The following is a 12,448-nucleotide window of genomic DNA, read 5'->3' as shown; positions in this document are numbered from 1 at the left end:
CATCCTCATAGACTGTAAGCTCTTGTGTCCCCCCTCATCCTCATAGACTGTAAGCTCTTGTGTCACCCCCTCATCCTCATAGACTGTAAGCTCTTGTGTCACCCCCTCATCCTCATAGACTGTAAGCTCTTGTGTCACCCCCTCATCCCCATAGACTGTAAGCTCTTGTGTCACCCCCTCATCCTCATAGACTGTAAGCTCTTGTGTCCTCCCTCATTCTAAAAGACTGTAAGCTCTTGTGCCCCCCCTCATCCTCATAGACTGTAAGCTCTTGTGCCCCCCCTCATTCTCATAGACTGTAAGCTCTTGTGTCACCCCTCATCCTCATAGACTGTAAGCTCTTGTGTCCCCCCTCATCCTCATAGACTGTAAGCTCTTGTGTCCCCCCTCATCCTCATAGACTGTAAGCTCTTGTGTCACCCCCTCATCCTCATAGACTGTAAGCTCTTGTGTCACCCCCTCATCCTCATAGACTGTAAGCTCTTGTGTCACTCCCTCATCCCCATAGACTGTAAGCTCTTGTGTCACCCCCTCATCCTCATAGACTGTAAGCTCTTGTGTCCTCCCTCATTCTAAAAGACTGTAAGCTCTTGTGCCCCCCCTCATCCTCATAGACTGTAAGTTCCTGTGTCCCCCCTCATCCTTATAGACTGTAAGCTCTTGTGTCACCCCCTCATTCTCATAGACTGTTAGCTCTTGTGTCACCCCCTCATCCTCATAGACTGTAAGCTCTTGTGCCCCCCCTCATTCTCATAGACTGTAAGCTCTTGTGTCCCCCCTCATCCTCATAGACTGTAAGCTCTTGTGTCCCCCCTCATCCTCATAGACTGTAAGCTCTTGTGTCCCCCCTCATCCTCATAGACTGTAAGCTCTTGTGTCCCCCCTCATCCTCATAGACTGTAAGCTCTTGTGTCCCCCCTCATCCCCATAGACTGTAAGCTCTTGTGTCCCCCCTCATCCTCATAGACTATAAGCTCTTGCGAGCAGGGCCCTCACTCTTATTGTTATATGACTGTTATTATTCTGTAATGTCTTATTTTATTTGTATATGTTCCCCAGAATCTGGAAAGCGCTATGGAATATGATGGCACAATATAAATAAAGATTATTATATTATTATTATTATGATCTCGATGAGCTGGCGCATTGTTGCCCATGAGGATGCACTTAGTCCTGGGTGTTGTTAATGTAAAGTGGCTGGATGTATTATGTTATTACAGTATATGGACTTTGTACTGTATAATCTACAATTTGTAGGACAGTTCTGTATTAAAGGAAACCTACCATGTGATGTGATGCATTATGAAGCAAACATACCTTGAGAATGCTGTATCTACACTGATGCAGGGTCATAGCTTGGTTAATCCCTGAGCTGAGGGGTTTTGCTGATAAAACAGATATAACATTATGATAATGAAGCTCTGTCGCTTCTATGGCTGCTTCAGCGCTTCTCCTAGCATGTGAGTTATTCACTGCAGGAGATGATGATGTAATCCCTGGGTTGTGCCTGAAGACAAAATAATCAATTGCTGCACCATCCCCCAACTGCTGTGCTGTGAGTCATTCAGCTCAGGTTGATTAGTCATGTCTTGACTAAACTCCATTTTTAATTACAAGTTCCGTGTGTAATGTGTTCATGTTAGCTATCCTGACCCAGCTTTCCCAAGGTCCTGAATGTTATAATTGTTCTTTCAGCAAAACCACTCAACTAAGATATGATCCTGCATCAGTGTAGCTACAGCAGTCTCAAGGTATGTTTGCTTCATAATGTATCAAATCAAATGGCAGGTTTCCTTTAACTAGACACCTGTCCACACTGTAACACAACCCCCACCGAAAGACACCCATGGCTGGTGCATGGTGCTCTCCTCAAATTTACTTGGTGGTCATTATTCTTTCTCAGCGTAGATGTTGATTCCTATGCCTGGTGGTCAGGTTCCCGTACATGGAGACCACTCTGAAGAAAATAGTGTCAAATGGTCTGACGGGACACTTGGCGCCTTCTATCTCCGTCAAATGTGCCTGGACTTGTGCTCCACTCATCATCTGGCTTCACGGGGCATTGTCCACAAAGTAACGGTCACATAAACAGTCATATAAATTCTTTTATTTGTGTTGCAGTATAATAAAATAGGGAACATCCAACCAACTGTTTTATGGCTTTTCGGCCTTCTTCATGCTCAACACCTCATTGTTGGCCAGTTTTCAATTTCTTTTTGAAACCCGTGGAGCAGATCCTCCTCTGTGTGACACAGTGAGACACTGCTAAGCTGCACACAAACAGAATTTACCAGTGAGCATTTAAAGGGTTTGCCCATGAAAAAAAGTTCTCAAATTATAACCCCCTAGTGATGTTTACACAATGAAGATTATTTTTAACCCATTACTTTACAATTTTATTCAGTGTTTTTGCTGTTTTAGCTCCTATCACTTAGCGGTGGGGACTCTCTAAGCAGACACTTTATGATCCCTATAGTGCTGTGTGCTGGCAATGTGCTTAGATTATTAGGGTACAGGGTTTATCTACACTTCCATTTAGCTTGTGAATACTCTACTAGTATTTTACACATAGAGAAAGAGAGATGAGACAGATCAGATATGATGAGATGTCGGTGCACGCTGCTTGCTGGCAGGAAGTGTATTTGTGTGAGTTCATCTTGTAATGGAGGGGGAGGGGCAGAGCTCACACAGCATCGTGCAGACAGAGAATCAATTCATTAGAATTCAATCAGATTTACAGTCAGATCCCGGGGAAAGCAAAATTGTGTACACCAGGACTGATAGAGACAGGTTGGACTTGTGTTATTTTGTTATCCTGAATCCATTGAGGAATCTTGTCTTTGTGGGAGGAATTCCCCTTTAACAGGCATTTATTGACTGGCGTGAACTGTGCCAGACAACCACAGGCTCCACTACTGGACCACCTTCTGCTGTACATACAGTACTTATATAGGGACGGTAGACTTTTGTTAGAGAAGTAATGACTGCCTGGAAATCTACGCATTGGCTTTACACAAGCATCAATTATCGGAAAAGTGCGGAGTCCACCACATGGATAGGGAGGGACTGCAGGACCAGCAACTTGGTCAAGTGCAAATTCAGCTCCTGCAGCATTGGATGGGTGCACTCATACTGTTGTGTCCTTGCAATCGAAAAGTGCCGAGTGTAGTAACAAGGAGAAGGAGGATCAGGACTGGTAGATGAATGAATGGAAACACAACTTCCGCTTTCTGAGGTGGAAGGGCCCTGCTGGTTGGAGAATGAATACTGGAGGTGTAGCACTTGCTGCCTCAGGCTGTATAACTATATTTTTGCCATGGTTTTCCAGGCCACCTGATGGAGACTCAACATGTGTTGACACAAAAATGTGGTGACCCCAGAGAGTCTACATATCACTACAGGTGATCAGATGACTTCACAAAAAATTCCCACTCAGGGAAGCTGTGTACCCCCAACAATCAGTGATGACCGCCTGCTGCTCCACTGATGATCTCTTACAACGCTACATGGTCACAGTTAGGCTCTGGCGTACAAGATGGCCTACTCGAGGCAACTTTTACTCAATATCTGCAACCACTGTCGTCCTACTGTCTGACCCACATGCTGCCACCCTACCGATAATTGTGAGACCACCTATTTCACCTGCTCCCATGTGTAACTGGCAACTACATCTTCATTCCTGAATATCAGGCCTGCTGAGTGATGTATGTCTCTGACTGGTGGAAACACCTGCACCCCTACGACTGTCACTGTTGCTACCTTTAGCCCAAAAGAAGGACCCAGTGGACCTCTCCTCTAATTCTGGGGTATACCACTGACTGTCCCCAAACTACTTGTCCTCACTGTAAACCCCAAAGAGAGTAAGTAACAGAAGCCACATGGGAAAGAGGATATTTGAGGACAATGAGGGCCTAGAGCTTTTTCATGGGCGACACCGAGTAATTGTTTTGTCCGAAGAACCCACAGATTCCTGGATGCCAACTATTCAAGGAACTGCACTATCCTGGTCACTATGACAAATATTTTTCTATTTTATTACCACTTTGTTAATCTGGTAAATTACCCGTGATCCAGGTTTAGTAACATCAGTTTCTATGATGGCTTCCACCCCCACATCCACGGCTGCTACTAATTACGGCTTTAGCAACCTTTAGGCTACTACCTGTCTCTTTGAAGGACTAACGAGTCTGCTTGTTGGACATATTGTAATGACCCCTAAACCAAAACAATATCTCGTATGGATTATACCAAGGCCCAGTAGAAAAAAGGGGAAAGTGACACAAAATCAAAACATGCAGGTGCAAAATATTAGATATGGATTACACACAGACCAAAAAAGAAGCAGTATCGAAGAGGGCGTATGGTAGCAGCAGCAATGAACCCAAAAACGATCAATGGTCACCAACAATATCTCCCAAGGGAACGAGCCTGCTGCAGACTACACTAGTTGGGCGGTTCTGTGGATAGGTTCTTTGAGATTTATTGATTTGTCCCCTGTGTGAATTCTCTGACTTGTAAAGAGGCGTTTAATGCTATAAGGTTTCGTAGGTCACGGTGTGTGAAGGCTTTGTGGTTCATACATGAAAAAAAACAATTGGTTCCCATTTCTTCAACGGTGTTCAGCTCCATTGTCCGTGTTAATGATGGGCCAAATACACAATCAGTTCTTGGCCGGGGTGTCGGCACATTACCGAAAACATATTGGTAACCTATTATTGAATTGGCTCATTTTTTATCAAGATTTGATTTATTTCTATAGAGTTTCCCACATTTTCTTCTATCCTCCGGTGTGACCTCTGATGTGCGACAAGTTCCTTTTTCCAATCGAAACCTTTTCCACATTCGGGGCATGAAAATGGCTTCTCCTCTTTGTGACATCTCATGTGTGTGATAAGATTTGGTTTCATTCTATAACGTTTCCCACATTCGGGGCAGGAATATGGCTTGGGGGTATGTGAATTCTTATGTGTTAGAAGTTCTGCTTTGCGGTTGAAACATTTCCCACATTCGGAACATGAAAATGGTTTTGCCCCTGTGTGAGTTCTCTGATGTATGATAAGATTTGATTGATCTCGAAAAAATTTTCCACATTCTGAACAGAAAAACGGCTTCTCCCCCGTGTGATTTCTCTGATGGGTAATAAGGGTTTTCTTTAGGGAAAAACATTTCCCGCATTCTGAACAGGAAAATGGCTTCTCCCCCGTGTGACGTCTCTGATGGGAAAGAAGGGTTGTCTTGAGGGTAAAACATTTCCCACATTCGGAGCAGGAAAATGGCTTCTCCTTTGTGTGGGTTCTCAGATGTGCTTTAAGGGTTGACTTGAGTGTAAAACATTTCCCGCATTCTAAACATGAAAACGGCCTCATTCCTGTGTGAATTCGCAGATGCCGTTCAAGATCCGATTTCCGGTTAAAACATTTCCAACATTCTGAGCATGAAAACGGCCTTGTCCCTGTGTGAATTCTCTGATGGGTAACAAAATTTGACTTATCGGTAAAACACTTTCCACATTCTGAGCAAGAAAATGGCTTCTCCCCCGTGTGAATTCTCTGATGAGTAATAAATGCTGTTTTATGGACGAAACATTTTCCACACTCTAAACAGGAAAATGGCTCCTCCTTTTTTTGAGGTGTTCGACCTCTTCTTCTGTGACCTCTTTTTAGCTTCCTGGTCTGTGACGAATCGGATGGGAGATCTTGGATATTGTTAAGCTCTTCATTTATTTCATGTGTAATTTCCCAATCTTCTTCTTTAATATCTAAAGACATCATATGTCTTTCTGAGCTCATGGTCCAGTTATCTGACAAGAATAAAAACCATATTATTCTTCGGAATTCTTATTTTCCGGACTCAAGATATAATAACATATCAATAGAATATCAGATTTACCAGGATCCAACACATAGATCACTCGTACGTATGAGCAACCGATAAACATAGAATGGAACAGGAATGTGACAGCGCCATTCATTGTGTAGTGGCCAGACCAGGTTACTGCAGATCAGTTCCTATTTATTGAAAGCTGAAATTGAAGGCTTAGTTCACCCAACAGACAAATAAAAATACTGTCCACATCCTGTTCTATTCTCTATCACTTGAACTGTGGGGGTACTGGGTGTCGGGCCCCCACCTATGGATGATATATGACAGTAGTAAGAGTTGTGTTATCGATCGGCACATTTCTAGAGAACTTCAATACTCACAATGGTCGTAGCTCTGCAGGAGATAATCTTCCATAGTCACAGCAACATAGTCATCTACAATGGTAGAGGAGATAGTTAGAGGAAGGGGTGACAAGAACTGCACAAACTACTAACCCACGACTGGGGATATTAAATCTAGATTGCGAAACATGAGTGAAAAAAATAAAATAAATCCCTTTAAGTGCTCCATTCCCATAACCAGAGTTATAGCTAATGACCGAGTAGAATCTATGACTTCTAATGATTACTACTCACCTGTAGTAATCTCCTCCTTACATCGTACTTCTCCCATCATATATGTCTCTGGAGAAGTAATATTCGTCACATCTTCATCCGGATACAAAAACTGTAAAAACACACAAACAAACAATCTCCTTTAAGGGGCAGTGAAGAAATAAAAAAACATTGTAACCTTTATCCAGAAACGTTGTCACACTCGCCCATAGATTGTGAACTACAAATGGGCTCCACTGAACTGAATAATGATTAACTGCAACTACCCTTTCGAGACCAGGTTTTTCTGGTTAATGTATTTTCATTTTTTTTTTGGGGGGGGGGGGGGGTAAAAAAAATGCTAATTTTAGTGGAATTACAAAAACATTATGTCACAGGTGCATCTGCAACTCATGTCCTCTGCGTTTACAGTAAATTCCCATTGTGACCTCGATTCCGTTCCTGACTTCGCTCCTGTGCTGTCTGTCCTGACCTTCCTCTACGTCCCCGACTCTGATCCCGTGCTGCCTGTCCTGACCTCCTGCCTATCCCTGACGCCATCTCTGCCTCACGACTCTGGCCAAGGTTCTCCTACCTGGCCTGGCATATTTTACCACCATTGTGGCCCAGCAGTCCCAGCAGATTGCCGTGCAAGGTCAGCAACTCAGACAAGTTCTGCAGTCTCTCCTTCTACTCCGGTTTGTCTACCTCCCACAGAACCTAGGCTGAGACTCTCCATGCCATCCAAGTATGATGGGGATCCCAAGTTGTGCAGGGGCTTTATCACCCAGTGCTCCTTGCACATTGAACTTATGCCTACGCATTTCAATACAGAACGGTCTAAAGTGGCCTTGGTCATCAGCCTCCTTTCCGGGAAGGCCCTGGCATGGGCTCTCCTCTGGCACAGGAAAGACTCAGACACCACACAGCCAATATCACCACCTTGTTTGCTGAATTCTGGTCCTTCGTTGAGGAAGCTGACCGGACGTCTTCTGCCGAGACCGCAATACGGAATCTACATCAATGGGAATTCCCCAATTGGTGACTACGCAGTCCAGTTCCGTACTATAGCTTCCGAGCTGGATTGGAATGAGGTCGTCCTGCTCACTACCTTTAAAAAAGGACTGTCTAGTCAGATCAAAGATGCCCTGTCTGCACGGGACCTGTCCTCTACCCTGAGTGGCCTGATCTCTCTGGCTACCCGGAATGACATCCGCTTCTCTGAACACTCAGAGGAACTGCAATGGAACTTGGAACTGCAACGGAGTCTTCTGCTTCTTCTGCTGTCCTCTGTGACTGCTACCGAGGAACCCATGCAGGTGGATAAAACCCGGCTACCACCCCAAGTGCACTCTAGACGTAGACAGGAAAACCTCTGCATCCATTGTGCCAGCCAAGAGCACTTTCTTAAGATGTGTCCTGTCCATTCCCAGTGTCCGGGAAACACACCTAGGGTACCTGGGAGAAGCGCCCCTAGGTGAGATCAAAGCTTCTTTACGCCTGAATGCTCCAGTTCTACTCAGCTTTGGTACAAGTGGCCTGTTTCAAGCTTCAGCCTTTCTGGACTCTGGTTCTGCGGGGAACTTCATGGATGCTACCCTGGTCTCCCAGCATCATTTTCCTGTGGTTCGTCTAGAGAAGCCACTGGTCATCTCTTCTATAAAAGTGGGCAGATCTTCTGCTACTCGGTCCATGCAAATTAGGGCGTTGCACAAGGAGACACTGTCATTTTATGTGTTCCCCCAGTCTACGTCTTCCGTGCTTTTAGGCCTCCTGTGGCCGCAGCAACAGGCTCCAATACTTGACTAGCAGATGGGAGATTCTTCGTTGGGGACCAGAGTGTCACTCTCGCTTTCTCATGGCTCTCAATCTGGTGCCCACCATGTCTTCTGCAGTCCTCCAAGCCTCTGGCAGGTCTTCCCGCTTCTTATATGGACTATGCCATTGTCTTCCTGGAGAAGCAAGCAGAGATTCTGCCACCGCACTGTCCCAACGACTGCCCCACTGAGTTGCTCTCCTCCACAAGGGCGTGTACCCATCAGAACAGCCTTCTGTTCCTGCGATACATTAGCTCTGACAAGGGACTACAGATGGATTCAGCCAATTTTTCTGCAGTACTTTAGTGGCCTCGCCCAGTAGGACTTTGTGCTATTCAGAGATTCCTGGGCTCTCTACTTAGGACATCCGCCTGCACCAAAACCCATCCCGACAAGAGACGCAGGTCTCCTCCAGTCTTCTCTTCGGTTGCTAAAGTGTGGCTATCTTCTAGATACGTCCGGCTGAAGATTCCCAGTTACAAGCTTGGGTCTTTGCTATCTAGGTCCACCTCAAATCCAGCCCTCAAATCCATGGTCTATGAGCTTCGCCTTTCACCCACCATGCACATCAAAGCGGTTCTTTCTTGTCAACTGGAAGGAGTTCGGGCTGGAGGAGAGGTCTTGGGAGCCAGAACATTCTGGGTTGTGGTGTTCTTCAGAGCTTCCTTCAGGCCAAGAAGAGGGGAAAACCGAAGGGGGGGGGAAAGTACTGTCACAAGTGCCTGTGCGACCCATGTCCTGGGTCGCAGGCACACCTGTATGCCCCTCCGTGCCTGCTGCAGTCTCACTTGCCTCTCCAGGTTCCAGCGGTGTCTCCCGCCGGCTCGGCGCGCATCCCAGCCTTCTATGACTAGCGAGCGACAGCTCTGTAAAATTTAAAGGGCCATTGCGCCGCTAATTGGCGCTAGCCAGCCTCTTGCTATGACCCCTGCTGGATCCTGTGCTGCCTGTCCTGACCTCCTGCTGGACCCCGATGCAGTCTCTGACATAGCAGATTCTGCCAGGCAAAAGATGGGGATGGTAGACCTGACAATGAGCAAACTTACCAGTAATCAGCAAGTCTGTGTTTTTGTCCAGGAACTTTTTCACCACCAAGTCAAGCACATGCGTAATACATGGGAGATCCGTTGGCCCAAAGCTGACACAAGGTTCTAGCCATTGTTGCACACCACCTTGTAGGGCTTGATGTTCAGCTGCAGCAACCACTCACCTGTCAGATGAGTTTTAGCACTGCCTGCTTCTATATGGCTTTGCTAAAAGCAATGGTGTGGGCTAGACCCCCTCTTGTCTTGGGACAAGTCGCCATTACATTAATAGTTGGTGCACAACCTGTTGGTGCAGGGCGGGGACTGCCTGTGGGGAAAAGTAGTGGTGGCTAGGAACTTTATATTGTGGGACAGCCGCCATCAGATCTTTAAAGCTGTCCGTCTCCACCAGACTGAATGGGAGCATTTCAGAGGCCAGCCATTTAGACATGCTCCTACGGAGGACTAGATTGTGGGTGTGATGGCCCAAACTTACGTTTTCTCTCCATTGCTGAACTGATAGAATGGACAGGCTTGCGGATGGTGGTGTTGCCAGTGGAGGTCCCTTTGCGGGGAGACAGATGGCCTTGTGACTTGGGAGGTGGAGGAACTGGCTGGGGCAATTGAAACAGCAGGGTGAGTCGCTCATGGTTACTCAGGCAGGTGCCTGGTGATAAATGAGGTGTTCAGATTGTAAGGTTTTAGCCACGCATTATGGTTTCCTGGCCACCACCTTTTCTGTTAAAATATCACTTAGACGGAACACATCCCTGCAGCACCAGTTCCATTACCACCATCAGCAGCGGTAACACCAAGTCAGAGTCCCTGTCAGAGTGCCCTAAAAGGGGCAATTATTTCAGATTTTCACCTATCCCAATCACAGCCACCTCTTTTATATACCTACAAGAGCCCTGAAAAAGGCCAGTTTTTGAGAAGTCCCTGCCTATATGACTGACCCTATGAAGAGCAACTAGCTCTGTCTCTTGTGTGTAATGGTGTCTGGACCAGCGACGCTGCTCTTAAACTGCAGAGTCATGTGCCTAGGCTGGCCAGTCACAGGCTTTAGAGGACATGCCTGGGATTACTAAGGGGCAGCAAGCCCCTTTACTTTACTTGATCTATAGATCAGATAATATGTTATGAAGTCTTATCTCCATCTACCTGATGATCCTGTGGGACATTGTGATTCTCTTCTGAATAATCCTGTGGTAGAAGAAGAGGACTGGGACATCTCTCCGGTGATGTTCTCTTACTGGATCTACCTGTAGGAAACATCCAGAGACTGAATTCCTTCTTTCCATACAGATAATGAAAGGACGTGTGGATTTAGTACTGTCTATTACCTGCTGATGTGAGGGGCTGGTGGTCCTCCATCATGACGTCCTTGTACACATCTTTGTGTCCTTCTAAATACTCCCACTCCTCCATGGAGAAATAGACAGCCACATCCTGACACCTTATAGGAACCTGACACACACAATGATCCCGTCATCACCCAGATCCCTTCATAGCGTTACTGTATAATGTCCCAGCATTCCCAGCAGTGTCACCTCTCCAGTCAGCAGCTCCATCATCTTGTGGGTGACTTCTAGGATCTTCTGCTCATTGATGTCATCATGTATCAGGGGGTGAGGTGGAGGAGCCGGGATTGGGCTCAGGGTTCTCCCCTGTCCTTCATACACAGGGGCCTGACAGCGCCCACTAGAGGTCTTCTTCACTACTGTGTAATCCTGGTTATGGAGAGACACAGTGATAAATCTCCCTCCATACATTTCCAGAATCTCTCACCTCTCCAGTCCTATCATCTGTTATTCCCATAGATAATGATGTCATGTGACCTCATCACAATCTCTCACCTCTCCAGTAATATAGAAGAGAATCTCTAGGGTGAGCTGGAATATTCTCTCCACCTTCTCCTCCCTGTCCATCCTCAAATAGTAAAAAAGTTCTCCAGGAAAGCAGCAGATGATCCTACAATGTAAAAACTCATGGAAATGATTATTCTATAATGTCCGTCACCAAATATACAGGCAAAAGCGTTTTTGAAAATTGTATGTCCCCCTAATGTATTTAAAAATTATATATAGTATAGTTATAATTCATATATTCACACAATATGTAACAGAGGAGCTTTTGGAGGTCTCTGTTCCATCCCTGAACTTAGTTCCTGGCTGTGTGTTTACATATGATTGACCCATTTTGTTCCATTTCCCAAATTCACCAAATCAACAGATAGAAGCAGTGGTGATGATCTAGTGAGCGGCGCTTGTGCTCGTCAGTCACGTTACTCGGCCGCGTGCAGCTCATTCACGGGAATGGAGCAGAGACTCAGTACGGAGCACAGTGTACAGCGCTCTCATATTAGTCGGGAATAAGAGTTCTCCTTACATAGACTTTTGCCAATTAAAGCCACCATGTAGGCGTGTGGAGTCTTATAGCCATGGATGCACCACTAGGGGGATTCTGGGAAAATATGAAAAGTTTTCCAGGATGGGATATGGAAAACCACGCCTCTTTTACTTCCTTATAAGACAACTCCCTTCACATCCAGCATGACCTTCAGAAAGCCTTATGACATGATGTGGGATTAAAATCAAACCAGTAAATCTATTCCAGAAGGAACAGACTCCCAACGGTAGACAGCACTTTACAATGTTAAGATCTGGTTGGGTCTCCCCAGTACTGAGTAAGGAACTGCTTTGGCTGAGTGAGAGGCTTGTGACTAGGGTCGGGAAGTAAAAGTTCTCCTTACGGAGACTGACAATTAAGGCCACCATGTTGTTGTGTGGAGTCTTATAGTCATGGATGCTCCACTAGGGGGATTTTGGGAAAATATGCAAAGTTTTCCAGGATGGGATAAGGAAAACCACGCCTCTTTTAGCTCCTTGTAAGGCAGCTCCCTTGACATCAAGCATGACCTGAAGGAAGCCTTATGACATTATGCGGGATTAAAACCAAACCAGTCTATCAATTCCACACTCACATGAGTGTTAGATGTGCTCTCTGTGCACTGACAAGGATAAACCTTTAAGACCCCGAACAGACCCCGTGGATGTGCAGAAGGAGGATCAGCTGCTTTCTCCTTCTTTTGGCTGAGGATCTCAGATACAAAGGCAAATAATGACTGAGTGACCTCCTAGACACAACGTCACTCCGATGGGAGAACATCAGCGCCGGCTCGTAGCATCTA

At 45.8% G+C, this 12,448-nt stretch overlaps 1 protein-coding gene across 1 annotated transcript in view; it reads right to left on the bottom strand.

Moving 5' to 3' along the window:
- LOC140065437 (uncharacterized) overlaps positions 1-12,448 on the bottom strand; it is a 52,923-nt gene that overhangs the window by 19,238 nt on the left and 21,237 nt on the right. Inside the window, exon 3 of the mRNA XM_072113059.1 lies at positions 6,204-6,257. Coding sequence (XP_071969160.1) covers positions 6,204-6,257 — 54 coding nt within the window. The remainder of the gene's footprint in view (positions 1-6,203; positions 6,258-12,448) is intronic.

This window comes from Engystomops pustulosus, chromosome 6 (genome assembly GCF_040894005.1).
Source record: "Engystomops pustulosus chromosome 6, aEngPut4.maternal, whole genome shotgun sequence".
In the NCBI taxonomy this organism is placed as follows: Eukaryota; Metazoa; Chordata; class Amphibia; order Anura; family Leptodactylidae; genus Engystomops; species Engystomops pustulosus.
The sequence above is the reverse complement of the archived record's forward strand: the minus strand, read 5'-3'. Positions and strand labels throughout refer to the sequence as shown.